This window comes from Camelus dromedarius, chromosome 11 (genome assembly GCF_036321535.1).
Source record: "Camelus dromedarius isolate mCamDro1 chromosome 11, mCamDro1.pat, whole genome shotgun sequence".
Classification (NCBI taxonomy): Eukaryota; Metazoa; Chordata; class Mammalia; order Artiodactyla; family Camelidae; genus Camelus; species Camelus dromedarius.
This window is the reverse complement of record NC_087446.1, coordinates 52,747,432-52,761,301: the sequence shown is the minus strand read 5'-3', so window position 1 is coordinate 52,761,301 and position 13,870 is coordinate 52,747,432. Positions and strand designations below refer to the sequence as shown.

General features: G+C 40.4%; 1 protein-coding gene and 1 non-coding gene across 2 annotated transcripts; both read right to left on the bottom strand.

Annotated features, from left to right (window-relative positions):
* Nucleotides 1-1,925: 1,925 nt before the first annotated feature.
* Nucleotides 1,926-2,045, bottom strand: LOC116156595 (U6atac minor spliceosomal RNA). The gene has a single exon (XR_004140445.1). It is a non-coding gene; the product is annotated as a U6atac minor spliceosomal RNA (small nuclear RNA).
* A 5,600-nt stretch (nt 2,046-7,645) lies between these two features.
* On the bottom strand, nt 7,646-8,575 carry LOC105103823 (olfactory receptor 8S1-like). The gene has a single exon (XM_010997491.1). The coding sequence runs from the start codon at nt 8,573-8,575 to the stop codon at nt 7,646-7,648; it is 930 nt and encodes a 309-aa protein (XP_010995793.1).
* Nucleotides 8,576-13,870: the final 5,295 nt, after the last annotated feature.

Here is a 13,870-nt window from a genome sequence, read left to right as displayed (position 1 = left end):
ATGAGTGCAGGGCATTCGAGAAGTTCAAGCTCTAGAAGCACTGGAAATGTCACTGATTCAGGATTATTCTTCTTTATATCTTAACTTAGAGTGGTCTCATTCTGCAATGCAGACCACTATATGGAAAGACAAAAACAATCTCCCTAAAGAAGCTCAAATTCTGCACAACTGGCATATATTTCTTTAAAATCTTCTCACATGATATCAAGTGCAGTGATGTGCCTTCTTTTCATTTATTTCCTCTGTGGCTCTGAATATTATTCTATGAGCATTGATTAAATAAATCAGTCTTTAACGGAACCAATCAGAAGGCCATCTGTGCTTAGGCAGCCATGGGTTGGGTCAGGCACCCAAGGGAAGCTGGGCCACTGCCCTGTATCCCCTGAAGTCTCAGTCTGATGCTGAGCTCTAGAGTGACTAACCTCAGAGTTTCCAATTAACTAGAAATTCAAACCTCGTAGGAGGCACAAGGGTTCTTTCCAAGACAGTATTTGAAATTTCTCACTTGAGGCAATTATTTGAAGTCTACAAAAAGCTATTATTAGGTTAGTTGAGAATGAAAAGGGGAGAATAAAAAAGGGATTGAAAAATTAATCTGCTGGAAAAGGGACATTTTCCTCATGACCATGTGGGGCTGAGAATGCCCTTTAGGAATTCTCACGGACTCTGAGCTATGACACATCATTGAGCTCCAGGTCATTTTTGATTGTAGATAAATTTTTTTTATATACAGCAAAGATGTCCTTTATATTGATTAAATGAGAAGAGATAACCCCACCCTAGGAAAATTACTGGGCCTTGATTTTGTAGATTTTCTATAGTCCAAGCATATAATGAATTTCTAAATAGTATGTTAAAGAGTTACTAATTCAAGAATACTATGAATTAGTATAAAAATTTCTGCTATGTGTTATTAAAATGCCTAAAGTCAACTTTTTTGATTTCTTATCTATGTTAGTTAGATAATGACATTTCTTATCTAGTTAGTTAGATAATGATAACATTATCAAAATTTAATGAAATTTACCTACAACTAAGAAACGCAGAGGACACGTCTCCATTAATTTAATCAAAGTCATGTATGGTCAGTCAAAATTTATTTACCAAGCACTTCCTCATTTTGTTGTGTGTACTTGTACTGACCGATGATGGGGCTTCATGCTAAATAACAGATGTTCCTTGTCATCCACGTAAGCCCCTGTAGGTGGAAATAGGCATTATTTTTGCAATTTCATCCTTTGAGAGACATCCTTTGAGAGAGATCCAATCTTAACTCATTGCTTGGTATTTGATTGCATGTTAGCAAGTAGACATCTCAGTGTTAGGAAGCAAACATTTCTCCTTGTAATAGAGGTCAGTTTGGTTTGAGTTTTGTGTTGTTTTGAAAATGTTTCTTGTTGACTATACTGCTTTGGTAAATATGCCGTACAAACAAGGTAAGAGCCTTTAACCTTTCTGGCATCTTTGGGCTTGATGCTGTTTGTGAGCGATAGAAGAAATCTTTCCATATAGTTGCCAAGGAAACAGATGACTGAGTGATAGCAGTTTCACGTAGCCTTACTGGGAGTAGAAGAAAGGGAGGGTTAGGTGAATGAGGTTACTTCTTAATCCTCCAACTAATCCAGAGCAGTTCTACTTTAATCACTACTGGTTTTGTTTTTATGTCCGTCTTCAAAATATAATGCTGTAATTATGTATCTGCAAACTGGAAATGTACATTGAATGATGTGAAGTTAAACAGGAAGTAGAAAGTGTAAATGATCAGGTGTAAATTATTAAGCTATAAGATATTAAATACTAAATAGAATGACAAGTTAAGAATGTATATGCTATCCTTAAAAAAAAAGTATGTATATGCTATCCTTAGAGAAACAACTAAAAAGAGATATGGCTAATTGTCCATTAGAAGAAATAACAAAACATTAATAAAATCATGGGTCATGCCATGAAGTAGGAACCAATCCCTGAACCATACTATTTGCTGAATAGGCCCAAGGGCCTCTTTCATTCTTGTCAGGACAGTGCTAACATCTTCCTTCCTACACAGATCGTTACAACACAGGATTTTAAATTCAACTTCAGTTAATACAAATAGATATGCAAATAGACAGTTAAGCTCATACAATAGACAACTGTATGCAGCAATTCTGAAGGTATGTTCATCTGGAGAACATTCCCTTGCAATAAGATAAACAAAAATTCCAGCATTTCTTATTTTTTCTTTTGCTTGACAGATGGGTGTAAAAAGCAAAAGGCAAGTGTGAAAAGATAGTGAAGTTTACCTTAAAGTCCTCATTCTCAAACCCAAAAGCAAGTTATGTGAGCATGTTCTAGTCAGTCAGTTTGGTTTCAGGGAATAACCCTCACTCAAGTAATGGCAAGTTTGTTGTAATGATACATGTGAACAGGATCCCTGGAAAAGACAAACACTGAATTTCATGAAAAGCAAAAGGTATTACAAAGCCAGGGCATGGGAAGATCAGAACATACAGTAGAGCTGGATCAGATCATCTTCATTTAGGCATTTCCCCATGACGACTCACTGCATGAGTGTTTCCCATTAACACATCCTAGGACTACCAGTTTAAACTCTAGAGAAAGTGAAAATGTTTGGCTCAGGCTATAATGTATCTACTTAATTTGAACAAGGTCCCATCATAGGCTACCGAGTAACCTGTGAGTTAGTTTCTAAGCATTGGCTCAGTTGACTTTTGTACTTTCTGAAACTCATTTCCACTTAACACTTAAGAATATAATTAATGTAAACGATCTTTTCCTATCATTGTGAAGCAGAAGTCACCAAGCATTGGATTGTTCACCCACTAATAGGGAACATGAGCTGGGAGTAGACCCTTGTGAGACAGGTCAGTTTTATTCTACTGATGATGTGCTGTTGCCATGGTAACCCTGCTCAGTAGGAGAGAAACCTCAGGTTCAGACACTTGGTGTAATGTGCTTGGCTGAGGAGCAAATGAAGCGAAGCACAGTCTATGGGATTATGATTTAATGCCGCTAAGAATCCCTCCCAGGCGGAAGGATACGGGAACACCAGGTGGAAGGATACGGAAACGCCAGGAAAGACTCACTTGGCGTCCTCCTCAGGCTGTGAGTAGGAAGTGTTCCACCAGCATGGGGACCAGAGCCCTTCCGCCTGGAGCACCTGGTGGCCAGAAAGCAGCTGCCTGCTCACTCCTCACTCAACACAGGTAGGTGGGTTGTGGGGAATCTGGTGCTAAACCATTCCTAGACCATCTGCTTCTGGTTCAGAGTTTCCTACCTAGCAGAGCAGCTCCTTCAGTGCGATCTATTGAAAGTCAGCCCTCACAGAAGGGTTTATCCCTCCCGTTGTCCTTTACTCCTTGGCCCCACCCCCAGTCCCTCCCCAACTCCCCCACGTCCCAAGCAGAACCCAGGGGCTGGCACAACGTCTGTCCATCTTCCTTCCTCCTTCCTCTCCTGGCATGCTCCACTGGGATCGGCATCTTCGCCTGCCCACAAGACCCCAATCTGCCAGGCAGGAGCGCTGGCGGGTCTCCCGTGCAAGTCCCCAGACAGCCGGACAGCCTGGCACTAGTGGGTCCTGGAAGGCACCCGTCCAGTCTAGGCCAAGCCTCGGCCTAGCAGGCGCTGACTACCCTGAGAAAGGGGCGAGGAGGGTGCCAGGTGGAACCCTTTTTCAGGGGGGAACTGGGGCAAAGGGTGGTGTCTGTGCTTGTTCCCTATCCGGTTCATGCCTGTGTTTTCCTGCCTCCCCTACGCTGGGGGGATGTGAGGTGGGGGATGGGTGGGCTGGTCAGGCTGATCAGGGCCCTTGGGCTCTTACCTTAAAAAAAAAAAAAAGCCCCCCACCCGAACTTTTTAATGTAACATAAATAAAGTTGATATAGGAAGAATAGGGTGCAAGAAGATGGTAGTTTCCCAGGTTTTGGCAGAGTCCCTGGGACACACTAGCCAAGTTAGGGTCCTTGGCTTCCTTCAGGAAAAAAATTCAAGGGTGAGCAGTAGTAGAGTTAAGGTAGGTTTATTCAGAGCTACCTATGCCATAGACAGAGTGCAGGCCTTCTCAGAATGCCAGAGAGGCCACAAGGCATGGGGGTGGTTAATGCAAAAGTAGGTTTACACACTCCATAGACAGAGTGTGGGCCATCTCAAATGGCAAGAGAGAGACCATGAGGTTCAAGGCTGTCAGTTTTTATGGGCTCAGTAAACTTCATATGCTGACAAGTGGGAGGATTATTCCAACTACTTTGGGAAAGGGGCTGGGATTCCCAGGAATTGGGCCATCACCCACTTTTTGACCTTTTATGGTCGGCCTTGAAACTGTCATGGCGCCTGTGGGAGTACCATTTGGCATGCTGTTGTATTTCAGTGAGAGTATAATGATGCTCAAAGTCTACTGGGAGTTGAATCTTCCACTATCTTGGTGCTCTTTGTTGTATCATTCTTTTGATGGTTGTACCCTGCCCACTTCCTTTCTGTCTCAAAATCACACTAATCATATTGCACGCCACTTGGAAGAGGTTCATTTTTTTTTCTGGATTATGAATTATAATGTAGGCAGTCTCAAGATAGGCAGGTCAGATCAGAGTAACTACTTTTATGCAAGGTGAGATTTGAACTTTATTTTTTAGGAGGGGAAAGTTGTTATGGAACTCAGATCTGGCTGCTCACTGATCAAAAAGCAATACTGGAGAGAGGCAAATGTAGAAAGGAAAGTTGCTTTTAATCAGAATCCCGGCAGTGTGGGAAGATGGTGGACTTAGTGTCTGCAAAAAAAAAAAAAAAAAAACCCGACTCTGAAGATTCTGCTCAGCTATGAATGTTTTTAAAGGGAAAAGGGGAACTAGTGTCACTTAATCATTGAGATGAGGGATCAGAGTCGTGCTCATCCCGCATTGTGCACAGGCTTGTCTACTTCTTGTGATCTTTCTTTAGATGCTGTCTTGTTGACATAGTTTGCTGCGAGATTACTGAAGGGGAAGCTAGGGAAGAGATTGGTCATCTGTTCATTACTTATTCATTTCTACTTCTTTGATCTATGGAAAGAACCAACAGGTTAGGCAAGGTACTATGTGATCAGAAGATCTGAAAGGTGTGCTAGGGCTGGAGCTGAGTAGAGCATGGAGGTGCCTGGTTTAAAGTTAGTGAAAAAAGGGGCTTCCTGTAAAGAGCTCTTTCCTGCCAAAAGCTGCTTACAAAGTGACAAGCTCAGATTTGTGTATAAAGTGATCACTCTTGGCTACGTGTGGAGGTATAATGCAGGAGGGAAATAACTAGGGCGAAGAGATTGCATTCAGAGGATTTTTTTTTTCTTGATTAGAGTGGGAATAATGAGGAGTGGATAGTTTCAAGAACTATTTAGAAGGTAAAGTTGGAATGATTTGGTGGGAGTTGGTGTGGGAAATGGAGGGAGAAAGAAGAGGAGGGTGATTCCCAGCTTGGGTGAGTTACCAAATAATACAAGGAATTAACTTAAGAGGGATATAATAAATTTTAGGCTTGTTGATACAGAGGCATCAGTGGAATGTAAAGAGTGAGATATTCAGCATTCAGATGCATAAAGGGATAAACTCTAGGAAGGGCTCTGATCTGGGATGCAGAGTTTGGCTTTAGGCTGGAAATTAAACCACAAGAATGGGTATGAGTTCCTGCTGAGAGTGAGTAGATTTGAGGTGAGCCATGAACAATGAACAGAATCTTAGAGAACCACAACATTAAGGGAAGGACCCCAGAGCAATTCTAATCACCATAGTCAAATACAGCTGAGAGCTTTGAAATAATAGATGTTGCAAAAGACTACAGGATTTAGCACTTAAGCTATTTTGGTGCTAGAACAGCTTGAGGACTTGGGGTCAGGTGAAGAGATTAGGTTTACCAGATTTCCCTTTGGCAGCCAATAACCCCAAACCCTCAATGAATTAAAGCAACAAGCATTTAATTCTTGCTGATAAATATGGTGTCCATGTTGGCATGACTCTGGTTTGACTGAGCTCATTTGGGATCAGATTCAGTTCTGCTCTACATGGCTCTCATTCTGGTACCCAGGATGAAGCATCAATAGCTACCTGGAGTAGGCAGAGGATAAGCATTTAGGAAGCAAATAGAAAAGCACAATGTCTTAAATTTTCCACTAAAAACTGGCACATTTCTCTTCTCACATTTCATTGGTCAAAGCAATCCGTATGGCCAAGTCCAGTTCAGTGGGAGTTGGGAAAACATATCCTAATCCTAAAAGTACAGGGAGGGCGGATGTCAATATTTGATGGATAGTAAGCCTAACTAAGCATAGTTGGCAAAAATGGGTAAATGGGAAGGTTGGATACTCTTTAGGAAGTTTGAAAAATAGCCAATAATTATTAACAATTAATATGGGTGAAGTACTGTTTTAAGTGTTTAATTTATAAGGATATAATTCAATCAATACAAGCAATCTACAAGTAGGTAATAATATCAGCCAATTTTGTAGATTACAAAATCAGGCACAGAAAGGTTCAGCATTGGCTCAAAGTCATTTAACTTAAAATATCAGAGCAAAGGACATGAAGGACCACAAGTTTTGGTTAACATAGAAGACTGCTTGCTGCCTAATCCCAAAGACAATGGCACGTGCTCAGCTTTCTCCTGCTCTAAATCAGGGAGCCATGTATTCTTTAAGTGCTTCTTGAGGTTCATCATCAGAATAAGTCTTAGCCTTGATTTCAGCGACTGAAATAATTTTTTAAATAACCTGTGGGCACACCACAAAGTTCATCATCTTTGTTTTCCTGGCTATAAATAATACATATAATAATTCTCATTATTGCTATACAGAAAATACCATTGAATGACTACAAGTTATATTTTAAAACACAATGAATTTAGAGGTAAATCATAAGTAGCATGTAAAAATTCTCAAAATACAAATTTGGTGTGTCATATAACATGTACTGCATATTTCATAAACCCTTGCTAAAATAATAAAAAGGAAACCACTAAAAAAAAAAATTGACTGAAACCCCTTGCATTCTCCAATTAGGCTAAATGGAAAAAACAGTGCTGAAAGGATGTGAACTTCTGGAGAGGTCTAAAATTTCCCATGTTGCCCAGAAGAAACATTTTCCCTCATGTTCCAGCTCTCAAGTATAGAGCAGAAGGGTTCTTGGTAGCACTCAAGTCGCTCAACTGATAATTGCTCTGGGCGAACTGTTAGCACTTTTGTCTATCTGCGAGGCTTCCCACTTAAAGCACAAACCCCTCCATGGACCTCAAGTTGATAACTTTTCTCCCTGAGATTCAACACTTTTTGGTGAATTCTTATGTTTTTCAGTGCCTCTGTATACATTTAATTCCAAAAAATAATTCAATACGTACATTTTTACTCAGTATCAATAAAATAATAGAGAAATAAATTATGATTAAATACAACTTTTGGCAGAGATGACTGTATTTCCACTGACATGCCTTTGAGCAGAATTTAATCTGAACCACCCTCTCCCAGCCTGACCTCACCCTCAAAGTTTCTTTGTGCCTCCTTCTTATGCTTTTCTGTGGCATCTTTCAGCATCTAAAACACAGGGCCATCAGAAAGATTTTAGTATTAACTTACCAGATATCCTGAACCCTGTAGTCCTTTCCTAATTTATCATCTCTTTAAAGCTTGCTACCCTTACTGTGGCAAACATTTCCCCAGGGTTCTTCTCAGAGCTGCCTTTACGTCTTTATTTTTCAAGCTGTAGATGAGGGGATTCAGTAGGGGAGTGACCACACCATACTGTATGGAAAAGATGAGCTCCAGGGGTGAACCTGAGGTTGGCATGAGATAACGGAGGAAAGCTGAGCCATAGAAGAAGCTGACCACAGTGAGGTGGGAGAAGCAGGTGGAGAAGGCCTTGCTTCTGCCTGTGGTGGAGCTGATGCTCAGGATGGTGGAGACAATGCGTGTGTAGGAGAAGAAGATCAGGAAGAATGTACCAAAGCCATGCAGCACTGTGGAGCCCACCAGGACAGTGACATTGCTGGAGATATCAGAGCAGGACAAAGGGAAGAGAGAGGGCAGCTCACAGCTATAGTGGGGGATGATGTGGGCCTCACAGAAGTTCAGATTCACAGCCAAGGGGATGTTGATGACTGCATCCAGGAAGCCCAGGGCCCATGAAGCCCACACCAGATTCATGCAGAGCTGGCCGCTCATCACCTGGTTGTAGAGGAAGGGGTAGCAGATGGCAGCATAGCGGTCATAGGCCATTACTGAAAGCAAGAAGATTTCTGTTCCTCCAATGTCAAACACAAAGAAAGCTTGAGTCAGGCAGCCCTCTTTTGAAATGATTTTCTTTTTAGACAGGAGGCTCTCCAGAAGCTTGGGCACTGTGACTGAAGAGAAGCAAAGATCCAGGAAAGAGAGGTGACTCAGAAAAAAGTACATGGGAGTGTGGAGGTGAGAATCAGCCCTGATCACCAGCAGCATCATCAGGTTCCCCATCATGGTCAGGAGGTAAAGCCCCATGAAGAGCACAAAGAGCAGTATCTGGACTTTGGGGTCAGCTGATAGCCTGAGGAGAATGAATTCAGCGATGGTGCTATGGTTTCTCAAGGCCATTTAGAAAGGAGATTTCCTAGAAATAAATATAGGAATGGTCCTGAAACTTCTCTTTACTACACCCAATTATGGAGGAAGGGATCTACTTTTATGCACTTACTCTTAATTATTTCGACTTCACATATGTCCTTTTCAAATGTCTATAATCTTTACTTCATCTTCTGGTGTTGTTTCAATCTCACAATGACATTTCCATGGCTGCTATTCTACTTTAAAGACTGCTAAAGAAATTTGCTAATTTGTGCAGATCTTCTCCATAACTAATTTATTCTGTCTCAAACTGGGCGCTGCTTTGTCAACAATATACTGTACATGTTTTGTAAATTGTGGCAGAGTTGCTAGGGGGCTATTTCAACATTGGTCTTCTTTCCTCTGTTTCCCAGTCTGTTCTCCTTACAGTTCAGAATCCTCCTAAGGTTCATAACTTTAATATTATTTTATCTTTCTTTAGCTTTTATCATTGACACTACACATTAACATATATTGTAAATTTGACCCTCTGGAATAAGATTAAAAGATGAGTGAGGAAGAGTGTGTGTGTGTGTGTCTGAATTTTGGATATTGGGAGAAAGGATAAGGAGGATATTGCTGACTCCTTTTTGCAAATTAAAAATTTGACTATTATAAATTATGTAACTCATCCAAGTCCCTAGTTTGTATACTTAGATTCTATAAGACCTCAAGACACCAGGCTTTCTTCTATGTAGTGACTTTCATTTAAGGCTTGGTTTTCATCTGGTGATCATTTTACAATATATACAAATATTAAATCATGTTGTTTACCTGAAACTAATAAAATGTTATATGTCAATCACATCTCAATAAAAAATTTTCATTTTCTCATTTAATTTCACAAAACATTCTGGGTAGCTCATTATATCCTAATTTTTCAGATGTACAATTAGAAGTATGTGTCTTGTCTTACCAGAGTGAATAAGTGACTACGCTAGGACCTAACCTGCCTTCATTATTGTTTTCTCATCTGGCACTTTTGCCTTCCATTTTCTTATGTATTTCTTAAAGACGCTTGCTCTCCTCCTGTGGCAGCCATTGAGGTGCTCCAATTGGGTCTATCTTAAAGAAGTTAACATTCAGCTGAAAATGATAAACTTGCTGACAGGATCCAGTTGAGGCTTTGAGATCTACTGCAGCTTTAACTGAGCCCAAACTCTTCCCAGGCAGTCAATGACTGCGCATACCTTAGATACTATGTCTTGGCCATTTCCACCCTCTCTAAGGGGCAACCATTGCTCCAGAGCTCCCACTGGGTTGGATGAATCCTTATCAGATCTGTATTGGAGTCTGAGGCTCTCCCTAGACAATTCTGCTCTCCTTCCCTCTTTCCTGTCACCAGTGTCATATCTGGATCATGGTCTGAAGGCTTTTCTGGCCCTGTTCTGATTTCCCTCACCCCACAAAAATCACAGGTAGTACTGCTTCTACTTCAGTGTTTGTTCTGGGAGGACCTCAACAGATATACTTCCCCTCTATGCCAGTTCATTAGCCCACCCACCATAAGCAACTCTCTTCATTTTATACCATTGCTGAGTCACTGTCTTGTTTTGCCTGTTAGTGATCAGAATGTTTATGACACATTTCTCTCTTTTCTTTTCCCCCTGCAGTGATACTACAGTTCCTTGAAGAGAGTGATTTATGCTCTAAATTACTTCCTATCTCTGTGCCATAACACTTGGCCCAGTGAAAAGCACATTTGGTGGATCTTCCATCACAAATGGGTTGAATGAAACAAGGAAGTAATGAAGTGAATTGGACAGACTGTTTAGCTAATTTTCTTCAGGAAAGTCTGTAGAACTATAAGCTTGATAAGAGTTCAACACTAAGAAGACAACAAAGTGGGAAGCAAAGAATGGTGTATGTGTATGTATGTGTTTGTGTGTGTGTGTACAGATTGTCTCAGTTTTGAGTAACTGGTAGTGAACTTAACATTTCCCATGCCTACTAGTCCACTTCATATCAGAAAGGCTATTAAAGCCCATAACATTCACTTGGTCGTTTATTTTTTCTTAACATTAATTTATTTGGTTTATTTATTCATTCATTCTTTCATATACCCTTCCATTAACTTATTTTTCTCCACATTTATTCATTTATTTTGATCATTCTTCCATGTAATCACCCATAACCCCAACAATTCATTCATGAATTGCCTACTATAGGTCAGGTTATGCTGGGCATAAAGAGGAAAACAGCCTTGCATATACTTATGTTGAACCGTTACATGCATGCACCATTTTCTTCTAGATTTTAAGTTACTCTTGTCCAGATGACTTCTCTTTCTAGACTTTTCCCTCATATTTATTTTTAAATTCATTATGGGACTGTACATTCAGGTTGTTTCTCTTCATGAAACCTCCCTCACTTGGTGACTTCACACAGTCTTCTGACTAGTCCCTTTGCCGCGTTAGTCTGTCCTTTATTCTCTACCTTTGTTCTCACACCACAGAGTGTGATGCTGGTGTTGCCCAAAGGACTCATAACAAGTCCTGAAAAACTAGCCAGTTTTCCAGTCCTTGTCCTTTTATTTTCTTGGACAAAAAAATACGGAGATCCTTTCTCCACTATTAATACTGAACATTCACAAAGATTTCCAGACTGAGTCTTACCAGAACTTAGATCCAGATTGCATCTCAGTCTGTCCAGTAGGTGAATCTGTAATTCAGGATGACTCAAATTAACTCTGCTTCAGCAAACAAAGAGTGCAACTTGCTGGAAAAAAATCTTTTTTAAGAAGCCTTTCTTATCTCTGAGTTTGTCAATCCTAGCAAAGTGAATAGTTTCTCTACTATCTTCACTAGCAAAGTGACAATCACAACAAACACTAATTAATTTATATCATTATCTTTTAGAATTAGAAAATGTCTCCAAGTATTTGGAATTTTCTGAATAAGTTAGGCAGATAAGTCTCTCATTCTACATTTAATTTTTAAAGTATACCTGACCACATTGTTTATTTGTGTTTCCAACTCTGCACCAAAGAACATACCAGCCTCTATAGAAAATATTGGAGAACTGTCATTTAAAGATCCAAATCTGGAAAACTTTGGTCCTGGAATGAGGGCCTACATGACTCAGCAGTGGGGCAGGAGGCAGGCTGGATATTGTGATTCTGTTTGGTTATGAAACAGTCCTGACACAGACCTTTTTTACAGTTGAGGAACCGAGACACAGAAAACTTAGGTAAGAGTTAGAGTTGGAATTTAGGCTCTGGAACTTGGCCTGTGACATATATTGTCATATCCTATCCAAGAAAACAGGTATCTAGGGCTGTCCTTGGAGAATGAGACCTGTAACATATAACATGAGGTATCAAAGTCTTGTTGCCCTTACATGTATTTAATTTTAAAATGTTAGTTAATTACATAAGTACTGGGATTGATGGATTATTGAGAATGAGAAGGGAGAGAGGTTCAGTGTTTCCTCTATTCACTGAATGAGGGAATAGATTGCATAACCAAATGCTGGTGAGATGGGATAGGAACTGGATACTCAATAAAGTGGTATAAAGACCATGGATATCTAGATAGGCACCCAGACTGGGGAAGGGATGAAATTTGGAGGGAACTGAAAGGAACTTTTTGAATTCAGATATTTTCCTTCAAACCTGTTCAGACTTATGTCCCTCTCTCTGTGTGCTTCACATCATCAGAGTTTGTTGGGGTCAAGGAGAACCAGTAATAACAAAAAATTGAACTTTTTTTATAGTATATGTGGTTTGGCCATCCTAGAAGAAGAGGGTTTCCTCTGAGTTACCGTTACTCTGGTATATTCTCTGATCTGCTCTGATGTACTCTTTGCTATAAGCTCTCTACTCTAGTATACTCTCCCCATCCACCTTGACCTTCATGCTCCTACCTGCTGGTCCCAGGTTTCACTGCACTGCTAGAGCCCAGGCCAGTGTGGAGTTTGAACCCAGAATGCAAGATGTACCTGATTCCGACTCAGCATAATTTATTGAGATTCTCCCCAAGTGGCTACTCAGAGTGAGCACAAAGTTCCTATTGTATGGAAAATGTGATTCCTAGGGCAGGGAGCTCAGTCTCCGGGAGGCAGAAAGTTGATGAGAAGACAGGAAAAGAAGGGTGGATTAGGAGAGGGAAAGAAAGGGACCAGGAAAGAGAGAGGAAAAACTTCAGAGCAATCATAGTGGACATTACCGAGTTCTAGGCTTTTTATGACTCAGATTTCCTGTTGCTCTGGTCTTTTCATAATGGGATCTCATCTGGACTCTGATGGTCTGTATGCCTATGGAACCGATACTTCTGTATCCTAGTTACAGGAAAGGCAAGAAGTCCTTTTATTTTTCTGGTTGAAGGTCATGGTGAGAGCAGAAAACTAATGCTCCAAGTATCTTCTTAAAGGCAGAAGCTACAAGACATGCATCCTCTGAGCCCTGAATTCGTCCAGCTTTTCTCTCCTACGAATTACGTGGAAAGACTATCAACAACAAAAGATGTGAGGAGCTTCTCTCTAATGGTCTCAGGTTCAACCACATAGGCATCTCTTTGTATAATTTCTTCTCTGATTCTAAATACAGCTGTAGGAGAATCTGTGAAGTGAGTGATCCTCACATATAATCCTTCAGAAGGGTAAATATAGATCAGGCAGTCAGTAATTGGCTGGCTGAGTCTGGCAGCCCAGAATATGAGGGAGCTAATATCTTTTTTTTTTTTTTTTAATTTAAGTATAATTGACTTACAGTATTACATTAGTTTCAGGTACAGAACATAAGCTAGTGTCCTTTATTCCCTGAGGTCACAGCCTGAAACCCAATTTGAAAGTCATTAACTAGACAAGTTGAAATTTGAAAGAGCCTTAGATGATTCCATTAAGTATGGTCTTTTGGAACTTCTGTGTTGAAGCTGTGACCTTGGATGAGAACTCTATCCCCAAATATGGTGCCTTGCCATACTGAATATTTCATGGTGAAGGAATTTGAGAAGTGGGCATGTGAAGGAAGGATTTTCTGATTTTCTCCGAAGCAGATCATGAAACCCCTGTGAGAGGTGCCCTCCCTATACCTGGAGGAAAGGGACATCCTTATCTCCAAGATGAAGGGACACAGAGAGGAATCTGAATGAACTGGCCTTGCTAATCATACTCCTCCCCCTCTAGTTTACTACACGTAGCTCACCTTTGTCCTACAACATCTTTCCATGACTTTCTAGTCTTTCTACAAAAACACTCAGGTTTGTACCCTTAACACTGTGGTGGTAATCATATAGCAATATGTAAATTCATCAAAACAATATATCGTACATTTTAAACTTACACAAT

What these genes read in the sequence shown, in the direction of transcription:
- LOC105103823 (XM_010997491.1), bottom strand. Translation starts at nt 8,575, where the DNA reads ATGGCCTTGAGAAACCATAGCACCATCGCTGAATTCATTCTCCTCAGG.